Source organism: Cygnus olor, chromosome 28, assembly GCF_009769625.2.
Source record: "Cygnus olor isolate bCygOlo1 chromosome 28, bCygOlo1.pri.v2, whole genome shotgun sequence".
Taxonomy (NCBI): domain Eukaryota; kingdom Metazoa; phylum Chordata; class Aves; order Anseriformes; family Anatidae; genus Cygnus; species Cygnus olor.
This window is the reverse complement of record NC_049196.1, coordinates 1896845-1922388: the sequence shown is the minus strand read 5'-3', so window position 1 is coordinate 1922388 and position 25544 is coordinate 1896845. Positions and strand designations below refer to the sequence as shown.

The 25544-nt window shown below is 48.5% G+C and overlaps 2 protein-coding genes across 2 annotated transcripts; one reads left to right on the top strand and one right to left on the bottom strand.

Moving 5' to 3' along the window:
- The first annotated feature begins 1927 nt into the window (after positions 1 to 1927).
- S100A11 (S100 calcium binding protein A11) lies at positions 1928 to 4183 on the top strand. Its single transcript, XM_040539048.1, has 3 exons — positions 1928 to 2353; positions 3480 to 3629; positions 3895 to 4183. The coding sequence occupies exons 1-3, from the start codon at positions 2351 to 2353 to the stop codon at positions 4045 to 4047; spliced, it is 306 nt and encodes a 101-aa protein (XP_040394982.1). The 5' UTR covers positions 1928 to 2350; the 3' UTR covers positions 4048 to 4183.
- Positions 4184 to 4660: 477 nt separating this feature from the next.
- Positions 4661 to 25536, bottom strand: COPA (COPI coat complex subunit alpha). The gene is made up of 33 exons (XM_040539046.1): positions 25360 to 25536; positions 24638 to 24751; positions 24136 to 24209; positions 23778 to 23858; positions 23420 to 23496; positions 22764 to 22873; positions 18589 to 18698; positions 17974 to 18073; positions 17271 to 17406; positions 16750 to 16832; positions 16493 to 16643; positions 16097 to 16163; positions 15915 to 15990; positions 13750 to 13832; positions 12636 to 12775; positions 11641 to 11726; positions 11058 to 11196; positions 10556 to 10718; positions 10304 to 10450; positions 9822 to 10011; positions 9614 to 9709; positions 9150 to 9238; positions 8793 to 8916; positions 8406 to 8495; positions 8212 to 8321; positions 7932 to 8009; positions 7660 to 7728; positions 7303 to 7439; positions 6550 to 6736; positions 6352 to 6462; positions 5971 to 6132; positions 5676 to 5870; positions 4661 to 5367 (listed from the first exon to the last, which is right to left on the bottom strand). Exons 1-33 carry the CDS (start codon positions 25397 to 25399, stop codon positions 5308 to 5310), a joined length of 3675 nt encoding a protein of 1224 aa, XP_040394980.1. The 5' UTR covers positions 25400 to 25536; the 3' UTR covers positions 4661 to 5307.
- Positions 25537 to 25544: the final 8 nt, after the last annotated feature.

Here is a 25544-nt window from a genome sequence, read left to right as displayed (position 1 = left end):
ATGGTGGTGGTGGGTGTGGGGGGTCATTCTCTACTTCACAATGATGTATTGCATGAAAAATCACAATAAATAGCTGATGACTGCACTGACTGCTGCCATCCTTCATCCTTCCTTCTAATTTCTACAAGGGCTTCAGCCCACTAGGAGGGTGTCCCAGTTCAGATCACACATCCCTCCTGATTCTAGGCACTTAATCCAGATAGGGGCCGCTGAAAATTACAAATGTCCCCTACTGTATGTCTTGGAGCCCATATACTTCTAACCTTGTGGTCCTCACTATAGATGTGCATGATTCCAAGGGCTCCCAGTGTACACTGTGATCCCAGATCCATGCAGAGATGGGCAGGTAGGAGCCACCCAGGTGCAGTTTCCCGGCCTCAGGTATCCACTTGTCTTTTCCCCTGAATTGCCCCACAAGCAGGCCCATTCATGGGTCCTCAGGCAGTAGAAAGGCAGCAGCACAGCATGCAAAATGCTTCAGATCCCACATACGGTGCACTTGGCCATGGATGGAGACATCCATAACCCCGCCCTGGAGAAAACCTGATTTAATTCACTTTCCTTTCTCTCGAGCAAGAGAGAATCAATTCTCTCAGCAGCAGATGGGGCTGCAGTTTTACAAGAAGAGTGAGAAGCGAGGATGACCCCAGCAGTGGCTGAGACTTGCCCCTAGGTGCAGCCAGAGCTCTCTGGCTGGTGCCGGGGCTGGCCAGGAGGAACAAGGGCAGCTCAGGTCCACCAGAGCCTGACGCAGCACTCAGGCCTTCTCTCTTGGCCAGCCACAGCCATTTTCCTGGCACGGTTTGGACGTGGTGCTAGGGATACTCAGAGGGGTCTGTCCCAGCTGGGGCAGACGGATGCACTGGCACTGCTCTCTGCCACCCCTCTCTCATGCACGTGACCGTTGCATGTCCCGGTGACAAACATATGGCAGCACAGATGGTGCGTCTGCAAACGGTGCCAGCGCCTTGATCGCAAACACACACAGCAGCAGCAGCAAGAAATAGAAATCTCCCCAAATCCCACACCACAGCCAGGCTGGGGCCAGGCCACAGCCTCTCCGGGATTTGCTCTTGCAAAGGGGGAGGTAAAAGCTAGGGGGAGATAAAAGCTGGGCGGAGGAGCGAGCGTTGCTGCAGCGCTCAGGAAGCACAAAGAGGAGGCTGCAAACCGCAGGTGGAAGCGCAGACCAAAGAGCAGAAGCCTTCCTGCCCTCAGCTCCCTGCATCAGAAAATCTTTTTGATTCATTTGCAATGAACTATTTATGGGATTTAGGGTGGTGGTGGAGAAGGTATTTTTCCCCAATACACAGATAAAAATATGGGAAGGGAATTGGGGAAAGAAAGGAAGGAAATGAGACTGAGGATGTTTGCCCCCCAACCTCTCCACTCCATGCCTCCCCCTTCCTCCCCTCAAAGCTTTTGGGCAAAATCAGGGCCAGGGCGGGCGGCTCCGTATCCACACTGAGTGCCAAGGACGTCACCACGCTGCGGTTGCAGCGACGACGTGGGCAAGGCCAGGCTGATGTGTCTGAGCAGCCTCCCAGGTGCCGCAGGATGGGGAGGGGCAGGGCAGGGCTGGCGAGGACCCCCCCGGGGCAGAGGCACCCAGCAGGACAGTTTCTGCCCCCATAGCCCCCCAGCTGGAAGTGAGTTGGGCCCAAAACGTTGCCTTTTGGTGTCTCCTGTCCCTCTTCTGCCTCTCCCTGTCTTCAGCCCTCCAGTGGCACAGGGACTGAGGCTGCATGGGACAAATCCTGCCTGCAGCAGGACCCCAGGGGGCTGCCTTCACCTTTAGAGAGCAGCTGCCCCTTTTTTACAACAGGTTGAGCTTGTAACAGGTTATTGGCAAATAATAACAGGTTATTGGCAAAGCTCTCCCAGTGGTGAGCACAGGAAGGGGCAGGGACACAGGGGGGTCTGCCCTCAGGGGTGCCCAAAGCTCGCTGGAGAAAGAGGAAGGCCCAAGGGGACTGTGGGGAGCAGCGAGGCAGCTCCAGGGCTCAGTCCTGAGAAGACTGGGTTTAAAAAAAAAAAAAAAAAAAAAAAAAGGCATAAAGAGACAAGTAGACAAAACTAGGGGGAAAAAAAAACGGACAAAAGAGGAAATAGAAGCATGAAAAAATAAAACGCAGGAGGGAAGAGGATGGAGGGCCCGGAGGAGGGGCCCAGGCCGAGGTGGGGACCGCAGGCACGTCGGGATCTGCCGTTAGAGCCGCCGATTGCCCAACGTGGCCCAGGGGGCTGAGCCGGGGCTGGGCGCTGGCAGGGCGGTGGCGGACGAGGCTCACACCCGTCTCGATTCTACCTCGCACCGAACCGCGGTCCTGCCGAGCCCGGAGCCCCAGCCATGGTGAGTGAGCACGACCCCGGGCCTGGGGGAGAGGGCGTTGGAGTGTTTCCCTCAGGGAAGAGGCCCCGAGCTGGAAGCGAGACGTGTCTTGGCACTGGGAAGAGGGAACGGGGCCAAGGGCTGAGCTCAGCCTCCCCGAGGAGGGGGGGGTTGGAAGGGGGCTCAGAGTGGGAGAGCAGAGGGTCCCGGGGCTGCAGGAAAACAGCAAGGGGACATTTGCCCCCTATTTCTCCCCCCTCAGTCCCTTCCCTCCCCTCACCATCCTCTTTCCAGTGCTGCTCCCCCTGCCCAGCACTGGGCTCAGGGCTGTGGCTTTGCCTCCACTGAGCTCACGGCACCAGGGTTGGGGGCTCAGGGGGACCAGCAGATGAAAAAACGAGGTTCAGGAAGGAAGCAACTTGGTGCCACTTCACTTTAACCAAAAAAGGCTGAATTCAGCCTCAGGCGGGGCAGGATGTGGCAGGGAGTCCCCAGGATGCTGAGGTTAGGGAGGGAAGGGCGGACTCCACCCAGCCTGCAAGATCCCTTTTCCCAAAAATTGGAGCCCTGGGGAGGTGGAAGAGCCCCATGTTCCTGGTGCCCCCTCGCTTTTAGGGCCTGGCTGGCCCTGCTGGAGGCTCAGGAGCCACCCCAGCTCCCCCAGCCCAGGCAGCAGTTTGGGGAGCCAACTCCACTGCTGCTCCGCTCACATTTTTCTCTGGTGACTCAGAGCTTCTCCTCTGGCCAGACAGGGCAGGGGGAGGGAAAGGGAGGTTTATGTTCCAGCCCAGCCATGCTGGAGAGCGCTGAGTAAGCCAGAGGGAGCAGCCCTCCCTCCCTCTGACTGCTGGTGTCTCCCCAGGGAATTTTCCATGCTCCCAAGGCACCCAGGTACTACCCAAACCACTCCCTGCCCCTCCCCTGGGTCCCTCCTCACCGAAGAGCTGTGCAGGTCACCAAAAAAAAAAAAAAGGAATACCGAGGAAAAATGCACCTGGACAGGCTGGGCACAGCAGGCTCCCTAAAGGGGATGGCACGAGGTCTCTCTCAGCCCAGCCTCCCTCTAGAAGCTGTCGCTGCTCTTCTGCAAGCACAGAGCTCGCTGCAAGCACCGGCCTGAGCTTTTGCTTTTGCTCCAATCCTGCAGTCCAAGGTGTCCCCCACCGAGACCGAACGCTGCATCGAGTCCCTGCTGGCCGTCTTCCAGCGGTACGCAGGGCGCGAAGGGGACAACTGCAAGCTCTCCAAGAGGGAGTTCCTGGCTTTCATGAACACTGAGCTGGCTTCCTTCACAAAGGTGAGTGAAATCCAGGCCAGGAGTCGCCCGTGGCAGTTAACGACTTCAGCCACATGAGCACGGGGGGTGGCAGGGGAAAGAACTCACTTCTACCAGAAGCCAGAGCAGAGCCTGATTGGAGTTGCCCCAGCTGAATTCTGCTTCCCTCTGCCAAACCCTTGCTGCTGGTGATGAACTCAGCAGCTGCAGGTTTGTACCTGGGTGTGTACAGCAAAGGACACCTTTGCCTCGAGGCAGACATTGATCCCAATCTCTTTTTTTGCAGAACCAGAAGGACCCAGCTGTCCTGGACAGGATGATGAAGAAACTCGATTTGAACAGTGACGGGCAGCTGGACTTCCAGGAGTTCCTGAACCTCATTGGAGGCATCGCAGTGGCCTGCCATGACGCCTTGCTTGTTCAGGCCCCTAACCACTAGTCCCAGCAACTTTCACCTGCCCCACCACTACCAACATTCCTCAAACAAAACCCATGCAAAACTGGAAGGAGTGCCTTTAAGAGTGGGACATTCCCACTCCCCCTTTTTATGAATAAAATAAAGGTTTAAAATCCTAGCATATGGCATGGTTTTATTTCAGAGAAAGAACTAGGCAACTAGTCCAGCCACAGAGGGAGCAGGAACTCTAGGTTTTCTGCTTCTCCAATGGTGCAAGAATGTATGTCCAACTTGTCACTCCTGGAAACTACAATCTGCCTGACTGAAGACCCTCCAGGCTAAGTACCACACGGAAAGCCACAGTAATACCAAACAGTACAACTAGACATGGGAAGGTGAGGACAGGAGCCTTACCAGTGAGGACAATTTGAGCACAGGCCAACAGCAGTTCCACATTAATAATTAGCAGAAGCAGCCCCTGCTGGCATGATTCATTATTTCATTACTGCAGCCTCCATTTTCTGGAAACTTCAGAACTCTTCAGATCTGGCAGCTTAACAGCACAAATGAGCAGGAGGTGGGACGTGAAAAGAGGAAATGTAATGTGGTATCTACTGTAAATCAGTAAGAACAACTAAGCTGCAGAACAGGAAGATCTAGACAGTCAATTTACTTTATTCATGTAAGAGGCAGATCATGTTGAGAAATACTACTAGGACAACAAAACAGTCAACACTAGCACTTGGTTGCCTAGCTGCTCTCCAGCCACTTCTGAGGGCAGCAGTGCTGCCCTGAGCAGGGACAGGCCCTGCCTCGGTACCGGTTCCAGACAGTGCCACCCTCTTTTGAGACCCAGGCTTGACTCCCCCTGCTGCCCAGGTTGCAGCAAGATCTTTGAGCGCTTCTTTTAGGAGCCCAACACTAAAGGACGCGAGAGGCAGCCCTTGCCTCTTGAGCAGTTTCTATTGAGCGCACTGTACTATACCCAGGTCTCAGCAAGAACCACACTTTATCCTCTAGATAAAAAATGCCTGGAAGCAATGGTACACAAAACATCACATCAGCTAGATCAGATGTGAAAACAGGATCCCAAGTTAGAAACAGGATCCCTACTTAGAAGCAGCAGAGAGTCTCGCTACAGCATTCCTGGGTGGGGAAGAGCAGTTATGACACAGCACAGGCATAGCTACGGTGAAGAGACAACTAGAAGCTGGAATGGTGGGAGGTGAAAGTTTCCACACTGTGCTGTGAAACGGGACCATTTCTCTCTGATCCCACACCTCCCTGGGATGGGCACGTGCCTTAGCGGAACTGGAGTGGGCTGATCCGCAGCCCAATGACATCCTTGCCGATCTCTGTCACCTGAAGGATAAAACGGAGATAATTAATGTTCAAAAGTAACAAAACAACCTGACCCTGTATGTTGCGTTGAGAGCCTAGATGGTTCTGAAGAACACACATTGCCAATCGCTGCAATGTCAGTCCCTGCAGGGGACTTTTAAGCTACACTGTATTTCACAATTCCCAAACTGCTCCACCCCAAATGCCAAGTTCCCTGCCACCGACCCAAAACCCATGCTGACTCAAGTTAGGGGGCACAAGGGGGAAGCTGCTGGAATCCATTCTAGCAGAAAACATCACAGACTGTATTGCAACAGAGACTCCCTTACTGTTGTGACACGGCAGATCTGCCCCTGGAACTCAGGGCAGTAGCAGGCTCCACTAAGTGGACACTTCTCCACGGGCTTGCCACGATAGATGGGTCGGTAAGAGGCGGCACAGATGTCAAAGGGGTTGTGCATGTCGTAGTTAAGCTGGTAGGTGTCAGTGGGATTCTTCTCACACGCTGACAAGATCTTGCGGGTCTGCAAAAAGCAACCACATCAACCAGAGGTGCAGCTAGGAAGCAGTCCAAATAGGGTCTGCCACAGCAAATATTTCTGGCAGTGCACCTCACAGACATACCTGCTGGGCCACCTCAGGCTTCGGACCCAGCTCTAGTAGCCGACGAGCAAAAGTAGCAGCTGTCTTGAAGTTTTTGAGTTTGAAGAAGAGGTTAAGTGCAGTGCGCAGCACCAAGATCATGTGGACAGGCTGCAGGTTGGAGTGGGTGAAATAGGCAGCCATCTGCAGCGGGGACAAGGAGGAAAAGCGGGGATGCAATCATTACCAAGGACGTGAGAAACTGGATGCCCTGAAAATGCTCCAAGAAACACACCGACCCCTCCCAGGTAATCACTGCCACATCTGCTTTGAAGGCAGGAAATAAAATTCAGGACTCCTGATGCTTTTTTTAAACCCAAAGGCTTCTCCCAGGCACCCAGCGAGGAAATTCAGTTATTGTACCTCACAGATTCGCTTCTGGTGCTCCAGGGTCTCCTTGGGCAGCTTCTTCCTCTCGATCTCCATTGAGAGTCCTACGATATACTCCCGACAAATGGCTATCAGCTGCTGGGCCTTTGGGAGAGGAAGACAGAGTCAAGCATTTGGCCTCCTGCCCCAGGGGCATGCAGACAATATGGACAGAAGAGATCTGCCCCTCACCTCAGCAATCTCCTGCTTGTTGTCTACCACCAGCAAGGGCACACTGAGCAAGATGGAGCGGAACTTCTCCACGGCCTCCTCAAACTTGCCAGCTGTAGTGAGCTGGTAGCACAGCTGCAAGCGCTGGATCAGGTCATTAAGCTTCAGTCCCACAGCAGGGAGAGCATTCTTCAAGCCAGCTTCTTTCCTGGGGGCAGAGAGGGGATGGGGGTACAAGCAGGACTAATACAGGGGCCACCAAGAACACACCTGCATTACACAGTCAGCTCAGCTGCAAATACCAGGAACATTTTGACCCAGGGCCATGCTGTTTTTCTTGGCCATTAGCTTAGCATAAAAGACACCTGTGCTTCCATTAGTTGTCACATTCAATGCCCAGCTCTCTTTGCATTAACACACTAGAAAAATCTGGCTCATTCTTCTACAGCAGTTTCCAGCCACCACTAAAAATACACATCTGTGTTTCTCTAGACATCCCAAGCTTTAGCCCAGCTTTGTCAGAGGCAGAGCATCAGTGATAGAAAAGACAACATCCCGACTGCCTCACTCTGTTTTCACCAAAAAATAAAAATAGCTCTTCAACATCTTAACATCTAACCATCAGCAGAAAAATCCCACTAAAGATGGAACACGCTTCCTATTAACGTCCAGCAAACAGGAAGGCTCCTCCCTTCAGAACAGAGAGTGAAAGACTCAGGGAGGTATACGGCACCAGGAAAAAAGCACAGAAGAGGAACTAACCCAGTTGCTTACCAGTTGCGATGTGGGTATCCATACATGGTAGGGAGACATGGCAGGGCTTGGTAGGTCGTACGGCCACGGGCATAGGTCTGCAGGAACAGCTGCTTGTAGGGTCCAAAGTTTGTTACTCCTACCTGGTCATGGAGGAGCTGGAAAGAATACATTGATGTGCTGAGTAAAAGCTGTCCAAGGCCATACAGAAGGCACAGTCATCACTCAGGCTCACCTAACTTCTTACTTTACATCCAGAGAAAACAACGCATAAAATGATTCACAGTAGAACACAAAACAAAGCTTCAGACTGGATCAGAAATAAAAATACATGGGAAAAGGGCATTTTTTTCCCCAGGAACTCCAAGTGTAACTTACTCTCATTGCTGTCTCAAAGGAGCCTGCCAGAATGTGGTCAACAGGAAGCTGTGAATTGTTACACCACACCTACAAGATGGGAAAAAACATACAAGAGGAGTTGTGCATACGCACACATTTTTCTGATCTTACCCTCATCACCCCCCGTTCCCCTTAACAAGTTCCTGTGTTGTGCTCACAGATGAAATATTAGTAAGGTCTAAACCTGAAAAAAGCACCAAAGCAGAAAGAAAGCAGAAAGGTTCTCAAAAATCAAAGATGTGTGCTGTTACCTGAGCTGGGCTCGTGCCCTTGGTGGGTGGCACAAAGAATCCATCCTCTGCTCCTCCTGCTGGACCAGCAGGAACATCCTGGGGGAACACACAGAGCAGCAATTAGCGTGCAAGTTTCCAGCACCCAGATGAAATCAGAGGTAGCCAAGCCTCTGATGAAGCCCATAATGCTTTTCCCCCCTCCCCACCCCACCACGACTTGTTATTGCTTTCCTAAGTAACTACAACTGGGCTAAGTGAGAAGCCTTCCAAAAGCATCATCGTCTCAACAGCCCCTTACCAGTTCAGGGGGAAGATCCAAATCTTCTTCAACTTCCCATCCACCTCCTTCTTCCTGTCCTTTACCTAGACCTTCCTCTCCAAAGCCTTCTCCAGCATCCACAAAGCCATCTGCATGGGGAGGGGGAAAAACAGTTAGAGCTCCTACGCAGACACATTTTCACTTCTGTAAGAAACACTCTTTAATTTACCTACCTTCGTCCAGCTGCAATTCTGCATCTTCTCCCCAGCCTTCAGTGCCAACATTGTCGATATCAATGTCAGCAGCTAAGGCACCACCTTTGCCTAAAAAAGGACAGGATTACTCGTTTACTCATCTCTGAGTTGGCCAGGTGTTAAGAAAAGAATTAAGTTAGGCCAGCATTCTCCCCTCCAATTGCCAAACCCTATCTTGTGTTAAAAGAACAAAGATTTTTAGAAGATTTGCCGAGGATGGTGTAAATACCAAGCTGCAGTCCAGCCTCTACTAGTAACACACAGCAAATCTGGGGTTTTAACAGCAACAGACCAGGAGCCATGGGAACAAATATCTCCGTTCTGCATATCCCAATTTAACACGACCTTCCAAGTATAAAGCAATACCTTTGCTAGCAATTGTTCCTTCAAAGAACCCCTTGGAAACAGTCAGCAATGGCCAGTTGGTATCCAGAGGCATGACAGGAGCAGGAGGCTGCAGTAGTTTTGCATTGGGATCAATGTCTGGAATCTGAGCAGAAAGGAGCAAAAAACAGCTGAAGGCCGTATAAGGAAAATCCCGTTCTTTGACCTACCCACCTCCATGCAACACAGTCTCAAGGTTTTGAGAAGTACTGACAGAAAAGGAATATGGTGTCTCCCTCTCAGAAAGGAGCTGTCATGCCAGTCACAGTAACACCATGTCCCACTGCCATCTTCTTCCCAAAACTCTAGGGTTCTTGTTATGAAGCATTAGTCACTAACCGTTTCCTTCTCAGGATCAAAGGTTTCCTTCAGGTTTTCAGCTTCCTCATCCAGACCATGAGTTGCAGCCGTGAGATAGGCCAGGGACTCTGAAATTAAGTATAACAAACATGAGTGTGTGTTCTTTGTATTCCGGAGAAAGAAAACCTCTCATACCAACAAGCATGGCCGCACTGTCAAAAGGAAAGATTAGCAGCATACTAAGGTGTACAATTACACTTCTAGGGGCACCACTGGATTTAGGACTAGTGTGAGCAGGCAACGACTGACCACCTGAATATGCTCCAAGGTGGTTTCACATCTCCTGGATTGTATTGCGGCTCTTGGGTTACTTTCTCTGTCCATCCAATTCAGTTTCTCTGTAAGAGATTATGCTCATCTCTCTCCAGAAATTACTGTTCACCCCCAAAACCTCTCCAGCTGCTCCTCAGCCCAGAGAAACACATTAGACTGACACTACTCACTTTGCCCACAGTTCTTCAGGATCCTCACTCTCTCTGCCACATCTCCTAGATATAAGGCATTCTGGTAGTGGCCACTCATATCCTTACGGATCTCGGCTAGACAGAAACAAAAAAAGTCATGATAGCTCTGCTGTTCTTGGCCTTCTCTGGGATGCTGCTCATTCTCTCTGGGAGCTCAGCACCTCTTAATTCATTCTCCTGCACTCACCTATCTTCATCATCTTCCGAAGCTTCTCCAGATTGCCAGTGATAAGGTAGAGAAAGGAGAGCCTATCGAAGTTCTTGGTGCGCTGGTAGCACATCTCCACAATCTGGTGATTTCCCTGCAGTAATGCCACTTCTCCCAGTTTCTCCCAGCAATTCTTGTCATCCAGAGCCTTGGCTGCTTCCAGAGCAATCTAACAGGACAATTGATACAGTTACAAGGTCAAATCTGAAAAAAAAACTGCTCAACACACAAGACTTGAGCTTGATTCTCTGCCCCACCAAAAATACTATGAGGGTTTGCAGAAGCAGGTTTCTCTACAGGCTTCTGTTGATAATGCCCCTTACAAAAAGCTGAAGATTACCAAGTTCACTGCACTAAATCATGCCTCCACATGAGGGCCTGCACCTTAGTAGGGCAGCTATCATCCGCAAAGTGACGACCCAAAAGACATGCCCTTCTCACGGCACCGTCTGCCACCTCACCTCGATGTTGCCACACTCCAGTGCCAGGCTGAAGCGGGTCTTCTCATCTTTGACAAAGTGCAGGGCTACCTCAGGATAGCCCTTTTTCTGCAGGTAGGCGATGATGGACTGGCCCACAAGCTTAGCATTCCTCACCATGTGCAGTACCTGCAAAGAAAAGGCCGAGGCAGTGAAGCTGACGTCACTTGCAAGGCATGTTCCTGAACCCTCAGGCCATGACCAAGAAATAGCGCAGAGCTTCTCACGCCTCACCTCATCGTACTTTCTGTTAATCAATGCCAGCTTGAATTTGAACTCTGTGGGATCAATGGTGAGGACCCTGGGGCGGCATTCTCTGTCCAGGCAGTACACGTTGTTCCCCTTCACACGGGTAACATAGATAGGAAGGTCCAGGGTGCGGATGATTCCATGATCCCTATGCCAACACACAGCACACGTGCACACCAACATTTCTATATGGCCACATCCCCTACCTCAGAGGAGGCTCACTATGCTATTTTAGCCTGCAAGCGCCAGTCAGACGAATAGAGCAGCCACCCAACCCAGCAATAAAACACCAGTGCATAGGGTAAGCAACCAAACATGAGCCAAGTGCATCTATTTAGCTCTAACTGCCTTGGGGTACATCCGTACTGTAAAAGTGGAGATGCACCAGCACTAACTTTGGCATCTGCCAAACAAACACAAAATAAAAACACTGGTAGTCTGCACAAGGCCAGCCAGTTCAAGGACTCCGTTTGACTCTCAGACTTACCCTGTGGTGACAGCATATTTGATGTGGTTGCTGGTGGTATAGATGAAAACACCGCTTTCATCCCAGGCACCGCTCTTGACACGAATGTTTTCGTGGATGTTACACAGGGATTCCAGCTTTCTGTTGCAGATCATGATGGCTGGAGACAAAAGCAGAAAGGAGGAGGATCAGGTAACTCTACTCTTAAATTTCTGACTCTGACTTAGAGCTTTTCTCTTCCACAGTCCCAGAAATAGGGACTATATTCAGATTTGGACATCACGGAGATGATAGTAACCACAACAAAATTGTCACCATCTGCCCTTTTTTTTTTTTTTTTTTTTTTTTTAAAGACAGACAGAATAGCTGATCCTTTTTGAGGAATATAGCAAATCATCTGTTCTATAAGCTTGCAAAAAGGTTTTACTGAAGAGAAAAAGCAGCAGGGCTCACACTGAATCCATCTGCAGCTGTCCCTTCACCACTAGACACAGCACTGAGCAGTTACTCTAGCAGATCATGAAAACAGGAACACGCTCCCAGCCAAGGAGGGACCTAGCATGCACTGGAATCCAGGTGAAACACTGCAGCCTCCCCTGCTTACCATGCTTGGCCAGCAGAGCTACGTGGGACATGTCAGCCGACCAGATGACATATTTCACCTTGGAGATCTTCACCGAGGCCAGAGTCCTGGAAAAGGACAGCACTGACGTTAGAGAGTTGAACAATATGCCTCCACAGCAAGCTCTATAATCAGCTACCAGTCTCCAATACGCTGAGCCCAATTTGCGGATGCTCTGAATCCTCTTTATGCAATTCTGAAGCTACAAAATCACGCAACAAAATTCAGTGTGTCTCTAGTTCAACAAAACAAAGCTTTCTCCATGCCTGTGCAATAAACACATTTGAGGTGACAACTGACTTGAAAAATACGGAGATGATTAAGGATGGTTTTAACAGAACAAAGGAAATAAGGTATTTACAAGTAACATTTGCTTTAATAAATTTATCCTTAACTTCCCCAACAATACTAGAAATACAAAGACACAGAAATAAGGAAATGAAACTCAAAGCAAATTCTGGGACATAAGCGATCAAGACACACCGCATTTATCTGCTGCTAATCCAGAACCTTCTCAAACTGACAATGATGGCCAAAAGCACCAGCTACTTGTCTGTTTCTTAGTGGCTAGCAACACATAACCAGTACAAACTTGCTATCATGCTCCAATTTAAAAGCATTTTGAACAGATATAAAACCTAAGGGACAAGGCATCAGGCAAGCTTAGCTTGACTGAGTATGGGGTTTTTGATTTCTTTCCACTTTTATAGTACCCGATTCTGTAGTCACAGAATTTATAAGGATATGGCACACATCTCCCTATGATCAATGGCACAATGCCTGCAGCATAAACTGCACCTTGGCTGTGTTTACACTCTGCTCTCCCTAACAGTTGTTAGCCGTGGTTTGGATCAGTCTGATGCAGCCTGCAGCTGATGCTGAATTCTGGAGTGCATTAATAGCTATTACTTGTCCCTAGAGGGCACACGCCAACAGGATTGCAATATTAAAAGTTCCCCCAGCAGACTGGATCTTACCGCTTCTGCTGCACGTCAAAGAGGGTGATGGAGTCTGCATCTCTCAGTAACAGGTTCCCCGTGCCAGCATAGAAAATCTCATCACAGTTCGGCACCTGCACCTTCTTCGTGATCTCATTCTTCAAGTTTTTGATTAGGATCTGCCATTTGATGAGAGGAAAACAAACCACAGCAACACAGGGCAGTCAGATAGAATATACAAAGAAATTTAGGATCGTTTTAGCTCAGAATTTTTGTATAGCTGAACCTCAAGAGCCCAAGCTAAATACAAAGCCTTTCACAAGACAGGATCAGACATTATCCTTCTGGAAAACCCAACAACTTAAGTTTACCAGGGCGCAGACATAGGAGTGCGAGCTTTCCCTGTAGCCCCACTGCTGTCGTTGTCAGCTAGCTGGTATAATTTTCAAGCTCTCCCTGCACTGAGTATATGAACAAAGTAAATATGAAGGGAAGGAGGGTGGGCGGACACAGGGTAAATAAAGGAGATGAGGAAGTTGAAAGGGGAGAACTGCAAGGAGAGAAAGGGAAGGCAGGGAGGAGTAACAAAACAGGTACAAGAAACTGTAATATACTAGGCAAAAAAAATACTGAATCACATACAAAATAAATAGATAAATATTCTGCATTGGGCAAAGAGTAAGACTTTTCTTTCCCTTTCCACCAAGTAAACTGGAGTGGGGAGAACATTCCATGACTTTCTTTCCCCCTTCTTTCTCCTATTTCACTCCACAAGTGAGATCAAAGACCTTTATAAAAAACTAACCTGCTTTTTCAGCATTTCCTCATTACTTGCATGCTATGAAAGCAACCTGGGTGGCTTCACAGTCCTGTTCTGGTCAGCTGTCATTTCTGAACCCACCTGCAGTAGCAGGCTTCCAGCAACTGAGCCAGCGTTTACCGTAAGTTAAATAATATTTCAACTCACTACATTTTTATTGTATTATATTTCTTCATGTGTTATCTGCAGCTCACTTTCTATTGAGAATGCCTTGCCAGTCTATGTGGATCTCCAATAATTCTGTTAACCCAATCTCCCACTATTCCATTTGCACGTTTCCAAATGACAATATACCCCGTTAAAAAGATGACCCTATTAAGCCTGTCCCCTTACCGAATGCATTCGATCCAGGACTGCAAAGCGGTTACGAGCTACCCACACAGCTGTTAGCCCGGAGGAACGTTTCCCTTCAGGGGCTAGGGAGAGAAAGACGCAGGCAGTGAATAAAACCTCTGGCAGGCTCTTATGGCAACACATTAGTCAGTCTTGTTTGATCCCATCTTGGCTGTTGTAGCTGCTTCCTACTAATTCATGTTTAACCTGAGGCTATTCGCAAGACTCATTTCCTCCCCCAATGTCCTTTCAGATCGCAGCGTGGCCAGCGCCAGCCCTTCTCTCCAGCCAAGGCACAAGACAAGTGGCTGTCTGTACCGCCAACGCCACTGCTTGGCGCTGAAGCGGGCCATCCTGGGCGACAGCACAGTCTGTCAAGCTAACGAGCAGAGCCTTGCTGGCCAAACAAACCGAGCAGCAAGGGTCCCGGCTTCAGTGTAAGCCCCCCCTCCCTCTCCCCCCTGCAAACTGACATAACGAGCTGGAGGAGAAAGGCTGCACTCTCCGCAGCACGCAGCTGTTCTCTCAGTTTTAAAATGCTAATACAAACACAGCGCTCTGCACGTCAGACACACATAAAGAACCATGCTGCAGGATTTTTCAGATGCAGAGAAGGTTTTGAAACGGGAGAAGGGAACAAACAAGCGAGGCGAGAGAGTTGCTACCGCTTTGGTAAAACAAAATTTCTCCTTCTTTAGTTCACAATCCCCCCTCTCTCTGGTCCTCCTGCTGCTCAACACGAATGTTTTTGCAGACCCACCCACCAGACTGGGGACTATTTCACCAAGCACAGTACTGTTTGTGGCAGATCCACAGCCGAACAAATGACTTAAACCTGACTGCCTCAGCCCTCAGTTACTACCCTACGCAAGAAAGACTGGTCTAAATTCTATTTCCAGCTCTGCTTAGGGTTTTCTGATGGCAACTTCACCTGTTTTTCTGAATTGCCACAACGCAGCATTTTTACTGGCTTTAGATCTTTAACACTGGCTGTACCTCATTCAGAAAAAGGCTGAAGTATTTTACCCAAAAGATGATTAAACGGTGATAAGGAAGTTTAGCTTCCCTTGTAGGTCAGGTAAATAAACTGAAGGGCACAAGGATGAGAAATCCAGTGCACGTGTTAAACATCTACGTTACAGACAAGGGAAATCACGAGAACTCTGCATACCCGGCAGTTTGTTAAAGAAAATATTTATCAGCTAGTAGAATTACATGCTGTTCTTGAAAATGCATTAAAGGTGCTTAGTTTTCATGAGGCCTCGACACCTCCTCCTCCAGAAGAGGAGGAAACCTCTTCTGGAAAAAACCCTTTCCTCTCTAAAAGGGTGACAAGCCAGGTGTCCCCAGACAAGTCAGCTTTGAATGACTCAATCAAAACTAATATTTATAATATCCTCAGTAGCATTTCACCTATATAAAGTTACCAAAAAGCTCCCTTTCTCTGTCTCTCCAAATATACCTGCTGACTGTACTGAGCAAAGAAACCTTCCCTTCATTAGATCTGCAGAAATCAATAGATGTGAGAACAAGTGAGCTGGATTCCAGTCTAACACATTCATCACTCCCACTCATTTCAAAATCTTTACTGCCATGACGACAGAGGCAGGAGAAACCAGCTGGAGTTTCAGATCCCAAATGGAATTCACAGTTAGGAGAAAGAATTTTTTTCTTTTCCTAAATCATGTTTTGACTTGTAAATTGCATAAAACTGATCCGGAGTTTGCCGAGAGGAAGAATGAACACTGGCACCCTGGCACTGTCACTTTTACAGCCACTTTTCAGAGTATAAAACCTCTTCGAACAAAATATATCTGGTTAAAATCCATCTCTGTTGACAAGCCAGGAATGCTGCCTGCTGCGTCGAAAGGGAAAATGGAAAGTTACTAATAACGAAATTATAAAATATATATTTGTAGCAGTAAAAGTTTGGGATGAACATGAATTTTTCAAGTCAGTGTCGTGTGATACAGTAAGCAGGAAGCCTGCCAAATGATGTGTGCTGCAGGGACATTGGGAAACATGAAGAAAAAAAATCCAATGAGAGGCTTACAAAAATGAAGCTTTTTTATATATAACACACACAGTTGGAGAGAGGAGGAGGAGGAGACAGCTATACAGCAATAAACGCTCACAGGAATAATGTGAAATAAGAAAGTGCCTACCATCCGGATTTTGGGAATCTGCATCCTTGGGAATGGTGTACAGATCATAAGTACTGTTCTCCAAGTTGCTGGCTCTCTGCACAAAGATGGGGGGAAAATTTCCAGGGTAGGATTTCAGAGAACTGCCATTCACAGCCTCATGAAAAGTTCTTTAGCACGTTACATAGCAAAACTTGACTTACTGTGCAGAGAAGGACAGCGTTCTCAGCTGGGTTGTATGACATGTTGAACACAGGGAACTTGGATCCACTGAACAGAAGTCATAAATAAAAGAAAGTTACAGTGAAACAAGATTATTTCTAACACTCATCTTCATTTATTTTTTTTAATAAACAGAGTGCCAAAAAAGCTGTTTTGATGAATTTCCTGAACCACCTGGAAACACTGTAAGAACACCAGCATTTTATAAATGACAGCTGGCATTTCAGTCTGAATTACTGCAAACTTACAGCCAGTTACAAAAAAAAGTTGTATCTATGCAGAATGTGACAATCTGACCTATCTGTAAGCGAGGAACTAACAAGGGATTAAAGATACTAGCAACGCCTTTCATAATATGCTAAGCACTCATCTCTTACCTTCGCAGCTGCATGACAGCAACATCTTTGGAACTGTTAAAATCAAGCTGGCGGAGGAAACGGTCCTTCACATAATACAGCATGTTCCCATGCACAGCATAAGCAGGCCGCTCACGCTCCAATTTGAACACAATCATGCCACCGTCATGGCCTGGGAAAAGGCATGCAAGAATTCAAACGTGAATTAAATCCTGTGGGTTTTCTCATTATGGAGATGCCAAGACCAAGACCTTCAATGCTTTTGTTTTGTTTTTTACCTGCAGCAAAGAGGTTGAGGTTGGGATGAGCTGCCAATACCCAAAAGCGATCGTGATCACGGCGAAAGGTCTGAACACCCGTGCTAAACATGCAACATAAGAAATAAGGAGTATAAACAAAATGGAAACTCTGCCGTATGCTCCAGGTCCCCAAATAAAGATCCCAAACTTCAGACTAATCGCTGGCATTCAGCATGGGGAGTCCAGACAGAGTTCAAAACACTGTATTCATGACCTTCTGCCAAATAATATATTCTCATTTAAAATATTTCCAGCAGCAACATCACTAGACAAGTCAGTCTTCTTCCACTTGCTTTCAGACAATTATAAGCCTCGCCCATAACACGCGTCTCAAAGGGACAGCAAATATGAAAAACATTTCTTTCTCAGTAATTATCAAACGCTAAAACCAAAGCTTTAAGGAGTTCTGGTCTTCAGTTTCTCTAAGAATAACTGTAGGCCTCTCACATGTGTAAAAACTTCCACGATAAGGTTGAGGCAGACGCCTGACATGCACTAACCGTTTCGACATATCCCAGACACGGATGCTTTTGTCTTCTGAATTGCTGAGGATCAGCTCCTGCCGGGGGTGGAAGACAGCACACGAGACATTGTTGTAATGTCCTCGGCAGGTGTCAACCTCCCAGGCCTTGGATTCTAACCGGAAGTGGAAAAGAAAGAGGAAACTAATGCTTGAACAGGTTAAGTTATTCCACAGGAGAAAACGCAGCAAACACCTTAATGAAGTGGGCTATTACTAAACCATTCCCTGCAATTTATTTTTGTGACGTTTAACTGCTAGCACAGCTTGCCTGAGAAACATGTAACCCAGATTTCCAAAAAGGTGCAAAGAATTTTATATAGCTTAGCTGGACTGAGCTGGCAAAAGGGCATCCATTCCTGGTGAAGTGCTTCTCATTCTAGAATCATCTCCCTTTCTTATTCCATTGGCACATATTCAAAAAAAACTTTAGAGGCAATCTTTTCTGTTCCTACAAACCTCTGCTCAGCAGTGCATGCAAATCAAAAGCAGCTAGAAGTGTTTGCTCGGGGACTGAGCCCTCTTCAGACTGCAAAAGCCAGCGCTGTTTGGGATTATTTACCACTGCATCCTACATACATGCTTGCAAAATGTAAATTACCTTCAGGTTCAGCCTACAAACGTTCAAACTTCAGTTCTTAACACCCTTGTCCCCAGGGGTTCCCCCTGGAGAATGCACTTACCATTCATCCGCCAGATCTTCACTTGTCGATCATCAGCTCCTGACACAATAAGCGGCATTGTGGGATGGAAGGCAGCCCAGTTCACTCCACGATCGTGGCCCTACAAGGCAAAAAGAAAACAGTCACTTGAAGCAGGTTAGCGACTGAACGTAACGAGCAAAGGAAAAACGAAGTGACAAGACTGCAGACAGGCTTGCCAAGATGCAGCTCTCGCTATTTTTTGTATGCCATGCTGCTCATACCAAATGCTTAGACAGACTTTGCCCACAGTAACGAGCTTTGCAGATACCATCCTTCACCAGCAGAGCAGCACCACTTCCCAGCTTTAACAAGCCATTACAGAATGCTGCTTCCAGTAACGCAAGGCAATAATGTCTGCTATTTAATGGAGCTTTTAGCCATACAGAGAGAACGGTACTCGTTAGGTTTCAGTGCAAACATCTCCAGATTTCAATTTACAAAATTCTTGGAGCACGTTACTCCACTGAGCCGAGGCTGGTATTTTAACTCTTTTCCCTCTGCTATTCTTCTGGTCTTTCAGAGAGTCATTTGGGTCATAAGGATTTCACTAAACAAATTTGAAAAGGTTGTAGAGCACACACACTGACACCGTACCTCAAGAACGTGCTTCACAACTGCATCTGTTGTCCCAAACAAATCCACCCCTGTTATTCCCCTGACATCCGACTCCACAGCTCCAGGGGACAGGTTCTTCTTCCTTAGGCCTTGCAGAACAAAGGGGAAGGAGAAACAGGGTGGAGGAAGCAGAAATTATATAATTAAGGCAACATTCCTTATCCAGAAACAAGTTGAGTGCTCTCCCACGTTGTTTATATACATCTTCAGGTGGAAAGTGAGAACTTGAAGGAGTGGAAGAGGGGGAGAAATATCCGGGACTCCCTTCCACTTCCTCCAAAAGCACAAGCTAAGATTAGACATACCAAAAAGAAAAGTCTGCACTGCAGTACACCACTGAAAGGATCACCTCAGCTCACTGGGACACAGACAGTGGCACTTCAGCAAAGGGCTGAGGCATTCTGATTTCTCTTCCTCTCATTCCTCCTTCACTGAATTGAGCTTGCAGTTTTCAGGGGACTTTTCAACCATGCCACTCTGCCCAAATCCATAATCCTGAGGTCATCAATCTGCCTGGGCACAGGATATTTTGGGGAGCTAAAACTATAGGAAAAAAAAAGCCTGTTCCTGATTCTGAAAAACACTATGTTTTCCAAATTAAAACAGACGTACTTCAAGCCATTCCTCATTAAAACACAATATAACACAGTATGGAAAGAAATGAAAAGAGCCTCTCATCTGACAGCGCACAGGGAAAGACTACATAAAACACTAAAACAAAACTTAGAAAATACCCTTTTAGATTCAAAAGTACTTGGCCCAAGAAAGCTATCATGGAGTTTATAGAGTAAGAAAAATCTGTCTAGGATAAACGCAGAATTGCACTTCTATGGAGACCAACAGAGAGGGAAGTACAAGAAGAGAATAAACGATACAGAAGGCAAAAAATATTTTCTAGTTGCAATTCTGATTCCCACGCTCCTCATAGATCAGCAGCTCAACATCTCAACAAACCCTTCTGCGAAGTTAGGCTGATGAAATGACCGTGACAAGCAGCGCCTCAGAGCAAAGCACAAACGCTCAGCACACTGAGTGAGGTGCACACGCAGATGGTCCAAGTAACGATGACGAACTTGAATGGCTGAGTGGAAACTTCTACAAAGCTGGCACAAACCACCCCAGAAAGGAGGAATAAAACATATATAACCCAGAGAAGGCGAGTGAAGAAACGCAGGATTTTCGGAAGAGAAGATACTTGAGCCTTTGACAAGCCAGTGAAACAGGACTGGAACGCAAGTGGAAAATTTCTGGCGTAACTGCACAAATCTAAGGAAAGGCAGAACACTCACAGAACATAGCAGCTTCCTGTGTTGCTCTGGGGAGGGAGCAGGGACAGAGAGGGGACTTGCAGCAGAAAGGCAGATATTAGGCACTCTAGGGACAGCTGTTTAGAAGAACAAAAAAAACCTGAAGAGCAGACTCAGACGGCCATGCACACAAGCACTCGGAAGAGCAGGTATTAGAACAACCAGGGGAAAAGGGGCAACATACTGCCGGTGAATTACACGGTGTAAGTTAGGAGAGAAGGAGAAAGAGAGCAGTGAAGCATCAGGACACTCCTGGCACCCATTTTCTGGAACACCTGGCTGATGCGTTAGAGACAGCACTGACCTACAGATACACGGTCCTTTACAAATTCTTTTCTTCTATCACCTTCCTCACAATTCAGGCCCCGTACCTGAGGCCAGTAACCTACCCAAGGCGGAAACTAAAGAGGGCTCTTGGGTACTGACTACACCCTTGCTGGGCTTCGGTTCATTCTGGCCCCTCCAACCCACCCGCGTTCAGTGGACGAGCAGAGAAGTGAAGTGGGGGCTGAAGTTGTACCAAAGGTTTTGCCAGCCGTCACCACACATGCACATACGGTGGTGCTCAAGGAGAGGCAGCCCAGGTCTACGGGTGCCACGTGGGGACTTTCAGCCGAGATCCTCCCAGTCCCAGGGCGTCTCAGCAGCACCAGCCCAAACCCTCAGGTGATCCTCACTTAAGCACGTCACCCAGACCAACTAAAGAGTCCTGACAGAACAAGGGCATTTTTTGCCAGTTATTTGCCAACCAAGAGGAAGGTTAAACAGGAGTTGGTGTGTGGTGGGTGTTAAAGCGCAGACAGAAAGCACTCCGATCAGAGTAAGACCACCAGCATCCTCCTCACTGGTTAATACTCGAAAAGAAACAAGAGAAAAACAGAAGATTATTTTGTAGATTTTGTAGGTTAATATCAGCCACATGAGCAAGGACTTCGTTCCACAGCACAGGTGAACAGTACAACACAAACGTTCATGCATTTTAATATATAAACAAGCTTATTCCGACTGCATTCACACTCTCTCTCAGCAGATTAGCAGGAAATAGACCCTTCAACCTCCAGCTTATTTGTTTTACGCTGAAGATCCTTTATCAGCAGGTTTCAAACCAAAGAACAGGAAATTTGTGGCAGTTCAGAACTACAAGGCAGTCTTCACCCTGGTCTGGTCTGGGTCATGCTCCTCATCCCTCACACTCTGCCACAGCTGCCAACAAAGCTGAGTTTTGGGAGGGAGAATTTGGAATACGACCTTTAAATTCATTTAACTGGGGGCATCAAAGATCCAGTACTAAAAACCCCAAAGCCTGATGAAAAATAATCCCACTGATGTCAGCAGAAGCTGCAAGTTAAAAGCAGCACTCAGAAATGGAGTTAAAGCTCAACATCACATGATGCTCTCTCTGATCAGGATTATGTGGATAACAGGAATCAGACAAAATGTGGAAATAACCATTTCCAGCAGGCTGCTAGAGCCAGAACAGAGTCCTGCTGAGGACGGAAGCCATTTGGGGGAAAAACTTTTGGGGGGGAGGGGAAAAAGAAAAAAAAAAAATACTATTTTCAATCTGTTTAACATCTACCCGTGTTTTTCTCCACACACTAATATTCCTGCAGTGTCGTGTCTGACTGGAGCGACAGCTGAGTCAATAATTCAGCATGTCTCTAAAACCCCTCATCACATATCAGCTGAGGAAAAAAAAAAATAAATAAAAAGCCCTGTACCATCTCCAAACCAATTTGGCAGCTGGAACTCTGCTGAGAGAGAGCGTCTGTGGGAGAATGCAGCAGCAAAGCTTCCTAGCAGAATAGCTGTTAAACTCCCCGTGCTGGCAGTACGGAGAGGGGGACAGGTTTTAAATAACCAGGATATCCTGTCCCCAGCCCCTACTGTTGACACAGCTGGCCATGTCTGAGCGTGTACTACAAATAACGCAGCATGCCCAACCAAAACTGCAATGGCGAGAGCGGCAGATCGGATGAAGGGCCTCGGTCTGTCTCTAGAATAGTTTAAGTTGTACCACCACCAGTACTGCCTCCCACCAGCCCCTTCCCCGCCTGCTTTCTTGGCTTTTAGCTTTTCATTTATGGATCCTATGCGATTCCACTGAATCACCTCGTGGCCTTAGGTATAACCTAAGAAACAGCTCAGACATCAGCAAAGGACTTTGGACTTTTGACTTGCAACTCCTGCTCTGATCTCCAGGCCACGCCTTGCTTTATGAAAGACAAGCAGACTGGACGACAAAGAAATTCCTAATGTTATCGTCCTGTCACCATCCACAATTAAGCCACCAAAAAGATCCCCTGCCCATTGTGCAATGAGTAGAGAGGCCTTCTTATCTTTATCTCAGAACAAATGACTTGCTGCTGCCTCCAAGAGATTTTGAAAGGGATCAAGGTGACCCAGAATTTTTTTAGAGTTTTTCCTACAAGTCTTGCACGTTGGCAACGCTGATCAGCCGACAGCGCCGTGCCCATTCTGACAGCAATACTTGTTGCCTATGTTGGCTACAAAAATCAAACTCTTAAGAGTTTTTTGGGCTGCACAAACCTACGGCTCACATCTACTGTTGCAGAAGGCTGCTTCAAGCATAAAGTTGGACTAGATGAGCCCCAGAAGTCCCCTTCAGCCAACAACCTACAGCTTCTTGAAAAATGAGGGGACTAGATCCCTGCCAAACATTTAACACTCTTCCTGAGGCTCCTAGAGCTGACAGAGCTACTCCTAGAGCTACTCTTCCTGCTCTCAGATCGGAACCAACTTTTTTCCTGCCTCGTTTGGCTTTCAGCAATTGCAGTTTTGAAGTGGGCTTTGCCACCGGACACCCCCTTGATCTGGGCAGCTCACCAGAAATATCCCAAACGCGCACAGTCTGATCCAAGCTGGCTGACACTACCAGGTCCTCAGAGGGGTGAAACTGGGCACACATCACATAGTGGTTGTGTCCTGTCAGCACGCTACAACAAAAAGGACAGAAAACGCCATTTAAACATAAGATATATTAGCACGCACTCTGATTTGCACCAACAGCAATAAGCTCAGTCTCAGAAGGGACAAAAGAGGAATATGGTTGATAATACTTGGAAGGGAAATACAAGAATTCAAGAATTCTTCTTGAAGAATTGAATTCTTCTTGAAGAATTCTTCAAGAATTATCACAGCTACTCAACACAGCTGTTCTCAGTGAGAACATTCAGGGGCTGGCTCACTGATATCAGTAACTTCACAGGTATCAACACCGCTGCATCTTATTTTAACTTTGAAAAATTTTCAACCAAACACCACAGGAATTTACAAACGTGTTTAGTAGCATCAATGTAAGTGAGCAAAAGTCACAACTGACAGAAATCTTCGTTACTAATCTGGTTTTCTTTTTTGTCAGTCCTGTTCCTTCAACTATGCACGGTTTGAAATATCGATACCACCTCCCACTCGAAAACAACAAATGAGGATAGCTCGCACCCAAGCCCTACAGTTATTTTTAAAGCATCCACTGATTTTACCAGACACAAGTTCTGGACTGCCAGTTCCAAACCCGAATGGTCTGATCATCAGAAGCGCTCAAAATCCACGGATATTCCTAAAAAAGACAAAGTAGTTTGCACGTGAAATAATACACCCCCCCCACATTCCCTCCCTCCAGCGTTTTTCAGTTGCCGCCCAAAATTACCCTCTTTTATTTCACTTAAGATCTAGGAGGCAGAATTTATGCCTCTTACACCTCTAAAAAGGACCACGCCCGTACTTTTTCCTTTAGCAGAGCCTCCTTAGCAAAGATTCCCATCCAAGGAAGCAAAAGAGATTTCCACTCGCGCAGGAGGAACACAGGCACGCACCGGGGTAGGTACTAGAGGAGCTTACGTGGTGGAAGAAGGTGGTGCGGATGTAATCCAGGTGTCCGAGCAGAGTGAAAAGGCAGCGGCGCAGTTTGTAATTCCACACCTGAGCAACACAAAAGCAGCACAATGAGGGTACATGCCCCAGCCAGCTAGATTTTATTGTGCTTTTTCGCAATAGGCTAAAGATTTTAGTCTCTTCGTTCACCTACAAGCCTCTTCCTCTTCCAGTTTAAGACATTTCTAATGCAAGCCATAAAAAGGCTTCAACCTGCTGCAATTACCACTAATTCCTCTGAAACAGCAGAATCATAATTCCTGAAAAATTCCATCCCCGGGCAATGCCTTTTAGAGAAAAACTGTAAAAAGGAGTAAAAGGTTACCTTTATTTTATAGTCATCGCCTCCAGAAACAAACAGAGGCTGCTGTTTGTGGAAATCAATCCCTCGAACGGGTCCTACGAAAAGGAAGAGAAGGTTGGACGAGGCAGGACGACTGACAGCTGGAACAGTCCCTTACATCCCATAAAGAGAGCATTTCGCGCTCCCCATTGCATTTTTTACTGCAGATAAGTTAAAAGGTTCAAAGCAACAAGAAGCAGTGTTAGAGGACGATATCCCACTCCTAAACACCTTCCTTTTCATCAGCACGCTTGCAGAAAAACGTCGCAAAGCACCCAAACCCTTTGTACTTATACCTACAAATCTATTTTTCCACCAGAAACAAATACTGCCCCACTTTATTTGCGGGGAAGCGGTGCTCAGAAAGCACCGAGCTGGCCGCTACGAACGGCGGGGTGCAACACCCACCGCCTGCAGCCCCACAGAGCCGCTCAGCCCTGCTCCTGCCCCGCACGCCGCCCCCCCCCTCGCCCCCCCCGCTGACCGTCGTGCTCGTCGAACTTGTCGATGAGGGTGCACATCCGATAGTCCCACAGCTGGATGACGCCGTTGTGCAGGCTGGTGAGGATCCAGGGCCGCTTCGGGTGGAAGCTGAGCCCTGCCGAGGCAAGGAGAGGGGGGATGAAGGGGCCAGGCCGTGACAGAGCAGCAAGCGGAGCCCCAGGAACCCCCCTCAGGACCCCTCCCGGAGCCCCCCTCAGGACCTCCGCGGACCTCCCAGGAGCCCCCGAAGGCCCCCGAGAACCCCTAGGGGCTCCCCTCAGGACCCTCCCCCCGGAGCCCCCCTCAGGAGCACCCCCAGGACCCCTCAGGACCCCACCGGAGCCCCAGGAGTCCCCTCAGGACCCCCCCGGAGCCCCCCTCAGGAGCACGCCCAAGACCCCTCAGGACTCCCCCAGAGACCCCCCCCCGGACCCCCAGGAGTCCCTTCAGGACCCCTCCGGAGCCCCCCTCAGGAGCACTCCCAGGACCCCTCAGGACTCCCCCGGAGCCCCCCCCCCGGACCCCCAGGAGTCCCCTCAGGACCCCTCCGGAGCCCCCCTCAGGAGCACGCCCAGGACCCCTCAGGACCTCCCCGGAGCCCCCCTCAGGACCCCCGGGGCTCCCCCCGCGGCCCAGGCCCACGACTCCCAGACCCCCTCTTGTTTCCCCTGAGTTTCGGCCCCCCCCGCGGCCCAGACCCTTCTCCCCCCCTCCCCCCGCTACCTTTCACCCGGGCCGATTTGGTCTCGAACTTGGTCAGCATCGCGCCCCCGCCGCCGGCCGCCTCCGCCGCCCCGACCCCTCCACGTCGGCGTCCCGGAAGCGGCCTCGCCTTCCGCTTCCGCCTCCCTGACCAGCGAGACGCGGTCCTCCCGGCGGCACAGAGCGGCTTCCGGCCGCGCCGCAGG

Excerpts from the sequence above, each read along its gene's own strand:
- S100A11 (XM_040539048.1), top strand. Across the intron at positions 3,630-3,894 it reads AGCTGGCTTCCTTCACAAAG|AACCAGAAGGACCCAGCTGT; the intron begins GTGAGTGAAATC and ends CTTTTTTTGCAG.
- COPA (XM_040539046.1), bottom strand. The coding sequence starts at position 25,399 with ATGCTGACCAAGTTCGAGACCAAATCGGCCCGGGTGAAAG. Across the intron at positions 6,133-6,351 it reads ACCAGAAGCGAATCTGTGAG|ATGGCTGCCTATTTCACCCA; the intron begins GTACAATAACTG and ends TCCCCGCTGCAG. Across the intron at positions 5,368-5,675 it reads AGATCTGCCGTGTCACAACA|GTGACAGAGATCGGCAAGGA; the intron begins GTAAGGGAGTCT and ends TTTATCCTTCAG.